Source organism: Cherax quadricarinatus, chromosome 71 (genome assembly GCF_038502225.1).
Source record: "Cherax quadricarinatus isolate ZL_2023a chromosome 71, ASM3850222v1, whole genome shotgun sequence".
NCBI classification, from domain to species: Eukaryota; Metazoa; Arthropoda; class Malacostraca; order Decapoda; family Parastacidae; genus Cherax; species Cherax quadricarinatus.
This window is the reverse complement of record NC_091362.1, coordinates 12,151,017-12,167,592: the sequence shown is the minus strand read 5'-3', so window position 1 is coordinate 12,167,592 and position 16,576 is coordinate 12,151,017. Positions and strand designations below refer to the sequence as shown.

Below are 16,576 nucleotides of genomic sequence, written 5' to 3'. Positions count from 1 at the left end.
ACCCCCGGTTAACGAACTTTTTTCATTCCAGTAGTATGTTCAGGTGCCAGTACTGACCGAATTTTTTCCCATAAGGAATATTGTGAAGTAGATTAGTCCATTTCAGACCCCCAAACATACACGTACAAACGCACTTACATAAATACACTTACATAATTGGTCGCATTTGGAGGTGATCGTTAAGCGGGGGTCCACTGTATATTATTCCATGACACTGAAGTGGCCTGTAAAAAAAAAAAATATTTTCCACATAATACTTAAGTCTTTCTTGTAGCATAAGAGCTAGCAGTGATAAATATGTACTTTGTATAACCCATGTCACATCAGAAATACAGTAGAACCCCCATATGACTGATTCGGTATCTGCAGTTGCAGTTATCCACAGTTTACTTTGGCCCAAAAATAACCCTTAATTATGCTTAATAATGACCCCAAAGTGCAAAAGCAGTGATGCTGGCAGTTCTCCAAACCCTAAGAGAAGCCATGTAATGCTTCCCATCAGTGAAAAAGTGCTAATTCTAGACTTATTTTACATAATTTGTCAAACTTTATCATAGGTACAAATGTAAATGAAAAATAACATACATAGGGTTTGCTACTATCCACGGTTTCAGGTATCCACGGTAGGTCTTGGAACATATCCCCCGTGGATACGGGGGTTCTACTGTATATACCGGTAGGCCAACCTTAAGTAAAGATTTGAAGGATGTATAATATGAAAGGGAAAAATTTATTGTGTATGAATGGAGATGTTGAGGTTCACAGGGTCTTTTGAAATGTGATGTTATTCCTAACTGTCAATGCCATTCTTTTTCCTCATTCTTTCATAGTGTTTGTGTGTGTATTTATTATACAGTGGACCCCCGGTTAACGATATTTTTTCACTCCAGAAGTATGTTCAGGTGCCAGTACTGACCGAATTTGTTCCCATAAGAAATATTGTGAAATAGATTAGTCCATTTCAGACCCCCAAACATACACGTACAAATGCACTTACATAAATACACTTACATAATTGGTCGCATTCGGAGGTAATCGTTATGCGGGGGCTCCACTGTACTATATTATATATTGTCTGCACTTTAAAGGACATGTAGGAGTGTTGTGATTTAAATGATTAATTTGGATGTTTGTGCACTTCTGGAAAGACAACAATGGCATAAATGATGAATAGATTTTCCTTCATTGAATCACCCTGCCTTAATGAAAAATGACGAATCTTATAAAGTCATTTTTAACGTAATGCCAGAATATGAGCTTTTACTATATATTCCCATCACATTAAGAGAAAGAGGTGGATTTTGTAGGGAGAGGCAACCTCACATTCCAAAAGTATCTTTTTGCTCTTTTTTTTTTTTCCAACAAATCCACTGTCTTGCCCTCTCAGTTGATGAAACACATTCCAATCAAAGTGTTTTCATTAAAATGATGAATGTAGACATGCCACTCCACAAGTATGTCTACATTCAACTGCTTTTTACTTGAGAATCATTCTCCAGGAATTTTGATCCTGGAATCCTTTTAAAACCAACTGAACATGATCTACATAACCTCAGATTTTGATGTAAAATTGATGTCTTGGAGCTCAGCCAGTCTGAGACACAACTTACTACTGTAATACTTTCCTAATGTACGAATTTAAACTGAGTTCTTCCCAAACAGTCGCCTCTCCCTCCCATGACTCACATTGCCTCTCCATTCAAGAACATCAGTTTATTAGTTTCTATTCTCGGTACCTATTAACCTGAATGCCACCAAATTTTTCTCTTGTGGCTTTGAAATTCAGTACAGTATATTTATTTATTTATTAAGGCAATGTCTTACCCACCACTGACTATTAATCCAAAACATACATTATGTAATGATGGATTTATTTATTTTTTTTTTTATTTATTTAGAAATTTTAGCATACATACAGAGGTACAAAAAAAATACAGGTAAGAGCAGCATGCCAAAGCCACTTATATGCATAGCATTATGGGCTGGCTTAAAATTAACTTAAGATTAACTAAGCAATGATGAAATCAGTGATAAGACATTATTGTAAACAGATAACTATAAAGCACAAATGAGTATTACAAAGACAGGTCATATGGTTGCATGCATTGCTGTTCATTCAGTAGAATGGAGTATTCTGTTAGGTAGTGTATTTAAAAAAATAACAAAGTTAGATTGGGTCCTAGGTTTAACATTTATGTGATATAATTGTGAGTAACATTTTGGATATACAATTTATAAGGTTCAGTTATTCAGTATTTATTTGGTTTTGAGTGAGTAAGTGAACTTTGAGAAGAGACTTGAATTTATATACAGGTAGTGTTTCTTTTATATTTACAGGTAATGAATTCCAGATTTTAGGGCCTTTTATGTGCATTGAGTTTTTGCATAGCGTGAGATGGACACGAGGAACATCAAAGAGTGATCTGTGCCTTGTGTTATGGTCATGTGTTCTGTTGAGGTTGGCAAGGAGATGTTTGAGGGGAGAGTTAATATCAGAGTTAAGTGTTCTATGTATGTAATAGGTGCAATAATAAGTATGGATGTTTTGTATGGTGAGTAGGTTGAGTGTTTTGAATATTGGTGGAGTGTGTTGCCTGTAGTGAGAATTTGTTATCATTCTAACTGCAGCCTTTTGTTGGGTAATTAGTGGTCTGAGATGGTTAATTGTTGTTGAGCCCCATGCACAAATTCCATAGGTGAGATAGGGGTAAATAAGAGAGTGATAAAGGGCCAGGAGGGCTGACTGTGGAACATAGTACCGTATCTTCGATAGTATGCCTACAGTCTTGGAAATTTTCTTAGAAATTTGTTGTATATGTGTATGAAATTTGAGTCTATTATCGAGGTGGATTCCTAAGAATTTTCCCTCTGTTAGCTTTGTGATAGGTGATCCGTTTATCGTTATGTTAAGAGGTACATCTGTAGCTCTGTTACCAAACTGAATGAAGTAGGTTTTGTCAATGTTTAGTGTAAGTTTGTTAGTCCTCATCCAGGTAGATATTTTCTGTAATTCGGTGTTTACAGTATTGGCTAGCATGACTGGGCTCGGGTGAGAGAAGACGTATGTAGTGTCATCTGCAAACAGTGTGGGTTTGAGTAATTGCGAAGCATTTGGTAGGTCATTTATGTATAGGAGAAAGAGAAGAGGGCCAAGGACACTTCCCTGTGGGACACCAACTGTAATTGGTTGTGCGGAAGAGCTTGCCCCATTTGCGTACACATATTGGCTTCTGTTGCTGAGGTAGTTGAGGGAGTGCCCTCTAATACCATAGTGTGACAATTTTACGTGGAGCAAGTCATGGTCAACTGTATCAAAAGCTTTACGTAAGTCAATGAAGATCCCCAGTGGGACTTTTTTTCTCTATTGCAGTGTATATATGTTCTAGCATGTGTATAATAGCATCATTAGTATTTTTATTAGGCCTGAATCCAAATTGGCAGGGGTTGAGAATGTTTTGGGAGATGAGGTAGGAGTAGATTCGTTTATGAATTAATTTTTCGAAGATTTTTGAGAGAGGGTGTAAATTGGATATTGGCCTATAGTTATTCAACTCTGTTTGGTCTCCTCCTTTATGGATCGGGGTGACCCTTGCCATTTTGAGAACTGTAGGGAAGGTGGAGGATTCAATGGATTTGTTAAAGAGTGTTGCAATGATTGGTGATAGTACTTGTGACGCTTTTTTGTATATAAAGGGTGGTAAGGTATTTAAATCTCCTGCCTTGTTTTTCAGTGCGTTGATAATAAGGGAGACTTCGAATGGGTTAGTCGGAGCTAGGAACAGTGTGTTCGGGTAGTTGCCAGTGAGGTAGTCATTTGGTGGGGTATCTGAGCTTGGGATTTTATTGGCAAGGTTTTGACCTATAGTGGAGAAGAAATCATTGAGTCTGTTTGCTGTTTCTGTTGGTGGGAGTTGGGGTTCATCTGATTTTGCTAATTTTATTTTGCTATGTCGTGATATCTTTTTTGTTCCCAGAATTTCTGATAGGGTCTTCCAGGTCTTTTTTATATCACCTCGTAAGTTGGATAATCTGTTCTCATAATACAATTTTTTTGCCCTTCTTATCAGGCTGGTTAGGATTGACGAGTAACGTTTTGTTTGGTCTCTGGTTATGTGACCCATTCTGTACTGTTTTTCATATCGGTGTTTTGTATTTATGGATTTGAGAATGCTGGGTGTTAGCCAGGGACTGTTCAGTCTCTTAGCTGTCATCTGTTTAGTTTTTTAGGGCAGTGCTTGTTATAAAGGTATTGGGTCTTTTTTAGAAAATTATTAAAACATTTGTCAATATCTGTATAGATTTCTAGCTCAGTGTGCCAGTTTGTTACTGCTTTTGTGAAGTTATTAATGGCTGCCTCATTGTGAAGTCTGAAGGTGACTTTAGTAGTGTCTTGGGGTATTTTACCTGCCACAGCGGTTTCAACAGCACGCATTAATGTACCATTTTAGCTTTCCTTCCTGTCCTTTTCCAATTTTATTTATTTTTTTTTTTCAAATTACCAACTAATGCCTTTTCCATTACTGAGACATTTATTAATTACATCGTTTTTGTCTTTATTTCAGTGTGGTTTGGAGTAATCTTTATTCGTCAGGGGATTTATCAAGAGGGAATCTTTCGTTTTAATCTTCACATACCGGAAAATTACCCAGATGGAGATGTTCCAGTATGTATTTTTTTAATAAGTAATCTTCATTCAACAGATGACTGATTCCTTCTGTTCCATGTAAAAATAAAGTTCTATATTATGATTCCATTTATATTTCTTTTGTCACATATAAAGTTTATTAATCTTACCTTTAACCCTTTGACTGTCGAGGTTGCATATATACGTCTTATGAGGTACCGTGTTTGACGTATATATACTCATAAATTCTAGCGGCTTCAAATCAAGCAGGAGAAAGCTGGTAGGCCCACATGTGAGAGAATGGGTCTGTGTGGTCAGTGTGCACCATATAAAAAAAATCCAGGAGCATGCAGTGCATAATGAGAAAAAAAAAATTCCGACCGTTTTTTTTTTTAATTAAAATGCCGAATTTGTGGTTTATTTTTGTATAGTATTTATGGTTGTATTCTCGTTTTCTTGGTCTCATTTGATAGAATGGAAAACATATTATAGAAATAGAGGTGATTTTGACTGATTTTACTATAAAAAGAACCTGGAAATGGAGCTCGAAGTAGGAGAAATGTTTGATTTTTGCCAATGTTTAAAAGTAAACAAATGATGTCATTTTCCAATAAATGTCCAACTAGCCATTCTAATATGCAGTCATGAATGGGTTGATGTTATTTATACAATTATTACAATATTGCAGTAGTCTGCATAGCAGTAAATCTTCTATTTTTGTTTGAATAAAAATTCAAAATAGAAAGCAAGAGTAATATCAGAGTGGCCTGGAGACGTGACTGATGAACGAAGAAAAATGTTATTTTAGAGCCAGGAATGTCTGCATTGTTCATTCTGGTCCTTATTTTGAAATTGTCATATTTTTTAATTTTCGTGAAATTGGCCAAATTGCAAATTTCTGACCACGTTATTGGGTAGTTGAAATCAGTAAATGGGCAGTTTCTTGTGCTCAATCGATAGAAAAAATAGAGTTTTAAAGAAATAGCTATGAGTTTGGTCAACTGGAACAATGGAATTAGCCGAAAATAGGGCTCAAAGTGGGCGAAATCACCACTTTGTAAATATCGCCGAGGCTGCTAACTTCGCAAGAGCATAATTCTGTCAGTTTTCCATCAAATTTCTCTTTTTTGGTGTCATTACAATCGGGAAAAGATTCTCTATCATTTCATAAGAATTTTTTTTTTTTTTTTTAAATTTTGCGACACCAAGAGACACTTCAGGATTGGGGGTTGCGACATTCAAGGGGTTAATTATATTGTATTGACAATGAATGTACGTACTCTGCTTTTGAATACATCTCAGCAAAACATAAATTATCTTGAATGTTCAGGTTTTTTCAATGTAAAGTTGTGTTATATAAGTTTGAAGTTTTAGCTAAATATTTTACTTTTACAGACAGTGATATTTGAAACTGCAGTCTTCCATCCCTTGATTGATCCTGATTCTCGAGAGCTAGACATAAAACGTGGTTTTGCCAATAAATGGCGAAGAAATGTAAATCACTTATGGCATGTATTGCTGTATGTACGACGATGTTTCTACAAAATTGAAACAAATCACCCTCTTAACCCAGAGGCAGCTGTTTTGTAAGTGTTTTTCTTTATATATGGAATTATGTATTTCCCTAGAACTCTCCCTAAGTAAGTTGTCATGACAGAAAAGCCTGCAGGTAAGTCATTGCTAAACAGTCTTATAGCCAGTTGTGCCTGGTTGTCTACACAAATGTATGTACGTGTTGTGTCTGGTCTTAGTGTCTAGAATGGACTGAAACATCATGTTTCCTCTCCTAATTGCAGGATATCTGTGTATTGTTCCAGCCTTGGTATTCTGACATTTTATACTTCATCACTTACCACCATCACCTAAAATTTTTCTAAGGTTTGGGGGCTCAATACAACATTAATGTGGTGGTTCTCAAAACCCTTAGCAACAATACAGCTGGGCCACAGTGGTGATCAATTAGGGATGATGGGTTCAGCCCTGTCAGTCGCCAGAAAATTCTGGCACACACTTTTGCCTTCCTGCAAACCTTGGGGCACATCAGACATATACATTCCCACACCTCATTACTGTACTTCTAACATGGACTGCTGTATGGGGCCACTGACAGTTTACAGCTTAACCTGTTAGTGGCTCCATAAACCCCCAACATGACGACAGTCATAACTTTTTCACCCTGTTATCAATTGCCTACATATTCAACAATTGTGAATTACTGTTAAAGGCACAGGAATATGTAATTATGGGTTTCTTGCCTCTATCACTGTTTACCATCTCATGATACACCTTGAAGAATATTTAAACCTTGTTTGCTTGGAAACTGTCAGTTTCATGCATGAATTCCTTTTTCTGGCACCTCCAGCATCACTAGCATTTTTATGGGTGCCATAGTTAATATCCAGAGATGAGATGGGGTGATGATAATATCCAACATTTGGTCAGCATGCTGGGTAAGTCATGCCATGCTTCAGGAAAGCAACTGTTGGCATGATGGGCAACCTGTCAGTAAGGGGTGACACTGGGCTTCCCCTAATTTAAACAGTGGACTCACATACTAGGCCTAAGCTATTGCAGTGGGGAAAACTATCCACTGCTCACCTGCCAGGGTTTTCACACATCACTCTCCAGCTTTTCATGAATTACATTACATTCTCCCAGAAGTGTTTTACATATGTTTTACTAAATTCGTATTTTTTTTTTTTTTTTTTTTTTGGGGGGGGGGGTTCACGTGTTTACTGTACCATATGAATATTGAATAAGAGGTTAATTTTAAAAAATATGCATTACCTTTCTTTTCTTTCAACAAACCGGCCGTATCCCACCGAGGTGGAGTGGCCCAAAAGGAAAAACGAAAGTTTCTCCTTTTACATTTATTAATATATACAGGAGAAGGGGTTACTAACCTCTTGCTCCCGGCATTTTAGTCACCTCTTACAACACGCATGGCTTACAGAGGAAGAATTCTGTTCCACTTCCCCATGGAGGTGAGAGGAAATAAACAAGAACAAGAACTAGAAAGAAAATAGAAGAAAACCCAGAGGGGTGTACTCACCTATTTGTACTCACCTATTTGTGGTTGCAGGGGTCGAGTCACAGCTCCTGGCCCCGCCTCTTCGCTGATTGCTACTAGGTCCCCTCTCTCCCTGCCCCATGAGCTCTATCATTCCTCGCCTTAAAACTATGTATGGTTCCCGCCTCCACTACGTCACTTTCTAGGCTATTCCACGGCCTGACTACTCTATGACTGAAGAAATACTTCCTAACATCCCTTTGATTCATCTGATTCTTCAACTTCCAATTGTGACCTCTTATGTCTGTGTCCCTTCTCTGGAACATCCTGTCTTTGTCCACCTTGTCTATTCCGCGCAGTATTTTATATGTCGTTATCATGTCTCCCCTGACCCTCCTGTCCTCCAGTGTCGTAATATATATATGCTTGTACATGTATGTGTAGTGTGACCTAAGTGTAAGTAGAAGTAGCAAGATGTACCTGAAATCTTGCATGTGTATGAGACAGAAAAAAAAGACACCAGCAATCCTACCATCATGTAAAACAATTACAGGCTTCCGTTTTACACTCACTTGGCAGGACGGTAGTATCTCCCTGGGCGGTTGCTGTCTACCAACTTACTACCTAGGTATGTATTACCTGTAAGCAGAAAATGAAAATAGTCTTAAAGTATTGCAACACTACTAAGAAAAATCAGGAAAATACAAAAAAAAATATGAACAAGTCGTGAATGACAGAGTATACAGTGGTTGATCGTTTTTCATAATTAATCCGTTCCTGGAGCCGTTACTATAAACAAAATTTACGATTTGCGAATCAATTTTCCCCATAAGAAATAATGTAAATACAATTAATCCGTTCCTGACACCCAGAAGTATTAAAACAAAAAATTTTTTTACATGAAATATACATATAGTACATAAACAATACAATGGGAAATGATGAATGAAACATTAACAGCATAACACTTACCTTTATTGGAGATTCTTCTTAGTGTATGGGAGACTGGAGGAGGAGAGAGATTGGATTGTTTACAGTTTGGAAGGGGAATCCCCTTCCAGCAACACCTCAGGTACCAATTGCTTCTCTGGGGTTGCTTCTCTTCTGTTTCTTAATGCCACTAGGACCACCTTGAGAGTCACTCTAGTCCTGTCTCGCAAAGTAACTGTGGAGAGAGCTCTGTTTCTGGCATCTCTAACACTTCCCGAAAATGGCCCAAGACTTTGTCATTGTACATATTTCTCACCTTCTTTACCACAGGCTTGGCACTAGGAGCTTTCTTTGGAGCCATGGTAGCTTATTTAGTAATTACAAGCACTAAAATGAGTGGAATATTATGAAATATTTCGTAGGAGCACTTGAGGGGACCTTCACTCACTGGTATACAATGCCAGACTGGCTGGGTAGGGAGGCCGCCCCGGCTCACACCGTGCGTATGCGTCCAGGACGAACTACTATTCGCGAGTCAACCTATGAAAAGCGAGTACATGTTTATACGAAAATACCCCTACAATTGGCAAAATTTACGATTGCCGAGAACTACGAAAAGCGAGGAACCACTGCAATTTGTGCATTGCTAATAGTTAAAAAAAAATATTATCATGAAGAAAGATTTTTCCATTCTTACATTTCTTGTGTATGATCTTGGTCAAAATTTAGTATTCACAAATTTCATTGACAGTATTAAATAAGTAGAAAAGGAGGCTTTTGTGTCATGACTTCTCTCCTCCTCAGAAGTTCATAGAGGAAACGGCATCAGTGGTACAATATAAGCGAGTTGTTTCTTAAAAAAATTATTTTGCTTGTGTATATAGTTAAATTTCATCATTAAAGATTATTGATTAGTGTTTTTCATATATTGGCTTTCAGTTATTGTTTCATCATTTTGAGATGAGATGGCACCATATATCATGTATCATCTTCTTGACAGAAACTACTATATATTCAGCAATAACTTGTGGATACTTTTATGTAATGAAAGTGTGTAAGATTATGTGCATATTAATAAACCCCTTTATTTTTTATAAATGCTTGGTTTGACCTGCTTGCAGATATGATAGTGACAATGAAATGTTCCTTCTGCGGGTGAGGGAATGTGTTGACAAGAGCAAGGTCTCCATATATGACCCACCAACAACAAATGATCCCCATGCCTTGGTGTTCTCCCCATACCAACCAGCAATCCATGACACTGTTCGAGAGGAACTCAAGAGGGAAAGAGTAGGTTATATAATGCCAAATAATTAGTCTTGTTTTTCTCATGTTTCAACCTATTGGACAAGGAAAAAATGACAAATTTTCATGTTTATAAATTTATTTTAATCTTAAATCAAACGTTTGGTTTCATACATGTACTCTCCTTACCACACACTCTGTGATACTAGATAATATACAGGATTATCCAAGTTAAAATTACAGAAGCAGAAGGTTTTCATTACTTATTTTTTTTCTATTTGATTCTTTTTTAATTTTTTTGTCACCTTGATTTCTGTTAGAGATTGCTTTTGTAATTGTTTTAATATTTTCTCATTGGCAAATCTTTGTGTTTCTGCATTGTAATTTAATGTGGCAATATATGTTCTTAATCTGTGAATCTTAACCCATAAACGGTCCAAACGTATATATACATTTTTTCAACATTTGAAAGTATGTAAAAAAAGTAGATCTTCTTTTTGTTTTTTTACATTTGAAAATGTGTAAAAAACTGATCTACTTCTTTTTTTTTTGTTACATTTGAAAATATGTAAAAAAAACGTAGATCTACTTTTGTAGCACTACACATGTGAACGTAGATCTGCTTGAACCGTTTACGGGTTAAACACTGAAGATTATAAAATCACAAAGTTTTATTATTATTACTACTACAGTATTATTAATTATTACCTTGTCATTTGTTAGTGTACTTTTCTGTACTGAATCCTGTGTGTTTTCTCATATGCTACTGTAATTATACATCAGTAATAATAATAATACACTAATTACATTACACTAATGTTACACTTTGATGCATCTTGTGGCCTGTTACTGGTCCTACAGTACACTCAGATAACCAAAGTAGCAGAGTAATGTACAGTATCAAGACTTAGCATGAATGCTCAGCACTCTGGGCAGACTTGTTTGCCTTAACACTCAACAGATGGCTTTGCTCCATGGCTATAGTTTCACTAAACACATCTTTTATATAGAATAAAATTACTTGGGGTCCAGATCCTACCAGAACTTTTCCAGTATGGGAATAAAATGGAATACAAGCATGTAATTAAAATGAATATTTTTTATGAAAGTGGTTATATTACAAGATAAGTATCAGACATGCAACTTGATATTGAATACAAAGGCACTTATGATGGTACTTACCAAAGTTACATTATCAAACATAAAAGTAGGATAGTGTGTGTTATTAGAAAAGAGCTGCATAATCCCAAAACTGCAGGCACTAGCAGGCCCAGAAAATACAAATATTTTGCAAATCGCATAAAGCCTAACACAGGAAATTCTAAAACTAAATTGGAAACACTCGACAGATCACAATTTCCTAGTTTTAACTTTGCCTGGCTGTCAAAAACAAACCTAGCCAGATCATGCTTGAAGGGCAACAGGGACCCCATTGAAACCAAAGCCAGAGTGAGTGGTCTATAATAGCAACTTAAGTTGTGGCCCATTGATCCATCAGTCATTCTTTGGCCCAAGCATTTTTACTGGCATTCAACATATTTAGCATTGGTCACTAACTTTCAAGGAAGGATCCTTGATGCTAGTGAGGTGCTCTTAAAATAAGGAATTGGATGTATCCTCCCCTTCCTTGGCTCAAACTTGCCTCCCATTTTCCCTGGGTGCTGTATGACCCCAGTGGGTTTTTTTTTTTCCCTATATATTATAGTAATAACAGTAGTGATGATAATGATTAGCAATGATTACTGAAGCATACTTTCAAAGTTTTCTGAATATTGCTAGTATTCTAGTGAGATTTCTTTCAACCTCATATTTTTAAATATTCAACAGTCCAAAAGTTATTTTACAGCTCTATACATCACTAGTGGAAGTCCAAAAGTTATTTTACAGCTCTATACATCACTAGTGAGGCCTCATTTAGATTATGCTGCTCAGTTTTGGTCCCCTTACTACAGGATGGACATAGACTCATTAGAGAACATACAGAGAAGAATGACTAAAATGGTTTACTGTGTAAGGAACCTCCCGTATGAAGATAGACTTAAAGCCTTAAATCTCCACTCTCTGGAGAGGCGTAGAATGAGGGGAGATATCATTGAAGTGTATAAGTGGATGACGGGCATAAACAAGGGAGACATTAATAAAGTACTGAGGGTGTCGAACCAGGTAAGAACCAGGAATAATGGATTTAAGTTGGATAAATTTAGATTTAGAAAGGACATAGGTAAGTACTGGTTTTCTAACAGAGTTGTAGATGCGTGGAACAGTCTTCCCAGAGGGGTGATAGAGGTTAGGACCTTGGGTAGCTTTAAGAAGAGACTGGACAAATATATGAGTGGGAGGGGCTGGGTTTGATTGGTGTCAAGGGGTATGGGAGTTATTTCTTGAGTAGCTTTAGGTAGATGTCGTTTTGATAAGGACCTGCCTCGTATGGGCCAGTAGGCCTTCTGCAGTGTTCCTACATTCTTATGTTCTTATGTTCCTGGCAATATCACATCCTTGCTTAAGTCCCACACTTAATGAAAAACCATTACTGCACAATTGTTTCTTACACACTATAACCTGTGCTTCACCCTCATAAAATCTTTAAACTTTCAACTGCTTACAAAGTACACTGTATTCCATACATTACAACACTTGCAATCTTCTGTAATGACTTCCAAATCCACAAAGGCAACAACCAGCTTCTTTCCGTTATCTAATATTCACTTGTGTACTTCAGTGCACATGAGTAGACATTAGTACTGTTGTTTAGTAACTTCTTTTATAGATGAAGAATGCTGTTGTCACTCCAAACATACACATGTTTAACCATAGGTGCATATACATGTGTGAGCTTAAATACACCAGTACTGTATTCTCTTTAGGATTTCAAGTGCAGGGTCATTTTCCAGGAGCAAACACCATCTCTTGTGACCATTATCGAATCTCACAGGTGTTGCTATAAATAACTGCAATACATTTGAATTTGTATATGGAGTTAGCCTTCACTACCTTGTCTCTTAGTGTATGTCACTCACTTCCTACACACTGAAGACATTTCTTCTTATATCTCATTTGGACACTTCAGTTTTTTTAAATTATCTTGTCTGTACTGTCCAAGATGTTTAAATATTTTCAAGCGTTTAAATATCAAAACACACTACATACTGCGGTGTTCTATATCTCTGCTAGTTTAGTCTCTCATTCCAGAAGAATTTCAAAAGATAGCCTTAATATTCTAAATTATTATTATTCTTTCAACAAACCGGCTGTATCCCACCGAGGCAGGGTGGCCCAAAAAGAAAAACAAAAGTTTATCTTTTCAAATTTAGTAATTTATACAGGAGAAGGGGTTACTGGCACCTTGCTCCCGGCATTTTAGTCGCCTCTTACAACACACACGGCTTATGGAGGAAGAATTCTGTTCCACTTCCCCATGGAGATAGGAAATAAACAAGAACAAAAACTAGAAAGAAAATAGCAGAAAGCTCAGAGGGGTGTGTATATATATATGCTTGTACATGTATGCGTAGTGTGACCTAAGTGTAAGTAGAAGTAGCAAGACGTACCTGAAATCTTGCATGTTTATGAGACAGAAAAAAGGACACCAACAGTCCTACCATCATGTAAGACAATTACAGGCTTTCATTTTACACTCGCTTGGCAGAACGGTAGACCTCCCAGGGCGGTTGCTGTCTACCAACCTACTACCTAGAATATTCTAAATATAATCTACATTATTATTATTATTATAATCAAAAAGAAGCGCTAAGCCACAAGGGCTATACAGCAATATAATCTACAAAGTTCTTGCTAAGAATGAATACCAAATTAGACTTTTTACTGAGGACTACCAGTAACACATAGTATACTGAATGTTTTTCAGAGACTGTCAAGCTTGACTGAATAATATTGGGCAGCACTAAGGGAGGGCTTGTTGGGGTTTCAGCCCCCAATAAAAAATAATAACACTACTACTTCAAAACAAGTCTCCTGTCCCCCCCATCCCCAAACCCTCGCAGTTAGAAATTCTAGTGCTTCCGTTGAATATAAATTTCAAAGTGCTGATGCATTGATACTTTTTTCAGAATGAAGCAGAGCACACACTGAAGGAGGACAGTAGCAGTAATGGCCTGTCATGGGTAAAGCCAGGTACTCTTCAAATATTCTCACAATCTGCATCTTGACAGCCACCTTAATAGTACAGTATTGCTGCCATCAGTTTTACAGTACAGATTAAACATGTTTCTCCATGGTGGCTGCTATACCATCCCAATATTGATTATATGGTGCCGTTCGTTCGTGTCTCTTTTTTTTCTAAGGATTCCTAATTCCTAATATTGACCTGATTGTTGGTTACTTACCAATGAGTTTACTTCGACTAACAGCATTTGTTCAAGTAACCATTTTGTGATTGATAAGACCTTTTTGTGAATCATTTGACTATGGATGTTTTTTATACTCTCCCAATACCTTTGTGCACACCATGTCTGCTAAGAAAAAACTAACAAGATTAAATAATATTACTGTATTGCAGCACATATAATTTTAAATTTCAAATACTGTAATTTTTTATGTAAAAAACTTTCTAGATTTCCAGTTTCACAAAATTGAGGTAAACTATCTAATATAAATTTTGTTAGTACAGTACTATGAGTACAAGAAGGAACGTGCTTCATGACTGAATGAGTAATAATGGCCGAGAAGGAACATTCTTGATGACTGGATGAATACTGTGATTGCAAGAAGGAGCATGCTTGATGACTGGATGAGTACTATAGTACAGAAGAAACAATATTGAAGACTGGGTGAATACTATGGTACAAGAAGGAAGTCTTGATGACTGGGCATATAGTATGATTATAAGAAGGAAAATTCTTGACAGTTGGATGAGTACCTATATTGTGTGAAGTTTTAATTCTTGTATTGGTTAACAGTTTTACATTCGTGAATTATCATAATTTATATTACACATACAAGATACTTAGGCTCCATGTGAAGTTTATATTTGATGAAGAACTAAGAGCTCTATCATTAGTAGGATTTTTGCAGTCATTTACACTGTTTATAATGTATTACCTCAGAACAAAATATATAGCAAACTAATTCATAAGCAAATCAAACACTGGTTTATCTTAGTTTTTGACTGTTTTGCCAGAAATGTTAAGAATGTAAAAACTATTAATTTAAACTTTCTGCATGGTTAGTTGTCTTTCATATATGCTATACAAGAATTTTCTGATAATTCTAAAAGTTATTTATACATGTTGCAAGTTTGAATAATATTCTTTATTATAAATTAATAAAGTATTATTAAGAAAAATCAAAGGCTTCTTTAACTAATACAGCTGTACTTAGTGTAAAAGTCAGCTTATGTAATATGCAATGATCATGACACGTGGTGTTGAGTCATTTTCTGATTTGATTTTCTTGATTACATCTTGTTTGTAGGTAGTTTACATGCTTTTTACCATATGTGAATATGGCAATTCATTGTGCTGAATGGAGCTGTATAACCCATATGAGTTTTGCTCTTTTTAATAATAATAATAATCTGAATGGAAGATACATCCCCAGAAAAAGGTCATTCAGAGAATTAATTGTGGAAAGTAACTCTTGAAGCATTATATTTTAAATTAATTTGAACATAAACCCACACAATTCCTTTGGTGTTGCTATACACCTTTGAACAGTCTTGACACCAACATGCCAAAGATACTACAGAATTTATTTAACAGTTGCAGATGTTAATTTCCATGATTTTTAGCAGAAAGCCTCTTATTGCCATCTGCTAACCTGACACAATACAACCTTAAACAGTCTCGGTTTGGACACTTGGGTTTTGTAACTCAATACTGTATGTTTGGAATGTAAACAAGTGATGTGTTTGTGTGATAGTCATGTTAACTTATTGAACTCTTCACACTAGGACCTTGAAATTTTCAGATCTTCACCACAGTTATTTAGAGGTGGTCAGTATTTAGCATGTTTGAAAAAATGTTGCACCTGGGAAGTGACTTAAATGATATGAGAGCAACAGCAATTCAGTCTTAAGAATGTTTTTAGTTGGAAGCTTTCATGTTTGTTTTTGTAAATTAAAAAATTTATTCTATGACTGATTATACCATACAATATATATTTATATATATGAAATATTTTGCATCATGTAAATAGAACAGTTGAATCCATCCACTTTTTAAATTGTTAAATATTGAAATATAAGACTGCAAACATTTCCCAGTGAGTTTTGTGGTCACATGTATGCCCCGTGAATACTAGTCTTTATAATTTCATTGTACAATTGATAAATTTTATATAGATTCATCTTGCATTAATGACAGTAACAATAAATAATTACACATGCAGAAGAAAAGCCACAATTCACAACTGGAGAGAGAACTTTAGACAATACTTCAGCTAGTCCTGGACCATTATCAAATAGCAATGAGAGAGAAAAGGAAGAGCTAGATGACAGATCATGTAAAGAGGTAGGAGGTGGTTAAATAATGTGTGTTCTGAAGATGGAGCATTTGACAAAACTAGGAAAGTAAAGTATCAATAGAAACAAAAAACCCCACATACTGACAGTCCAAGACAACAGACTGCCAAGTTGTCTGTATTTTCCTCTCTAAATTGTGGGTTAGTTGCTAATTATACATTTATTTGCATAAGAGACCATACCTACACATCTTGAATGCCTTGTATGATGCACATTACCTGTGAAATTAATAATTGGCATTTACTGTGAATTTGTAAAATATGTAAATAAAATTATTAGTAAAAATGTA

General features: G+C 36.0%; 1 protein-coding gene across 6 annotated transcripts in view; it reads left to right on the top strand.

Moving 5' to 3' along the window:
• Positions 1-16,576, top strand: part of LOC128700299 (AKT-interacting protein-like) — a 238,328-nt gene extending 221,752 nt beyond the window's left edge. For all 6 annotated transcript variants that reach the window (XM_070100032.1, XM_070100033.1, XM_070100031.1 and 3 more), the window contains exons 6-9: positions 4,563-4,663; positions 6,020-6,210; positions 9,686-9,854; positions 13,877-16,576. In XM_070100032.1, coding sequence (XP_069956133.1) covers positions 4,563-4,663; positions 6,020-6,210; positions 9,686-9,854; positions 13,877-13,975 — 560 coding nt within the window. In that variant the 3' untranslated portion in view covers positions 13,976-16,576. The remainder of the gene's footprint in view (positions 1-4,562; positions 4,664-6,019; positions 6,211-9,685; positions 9,855-13,876) is intronic.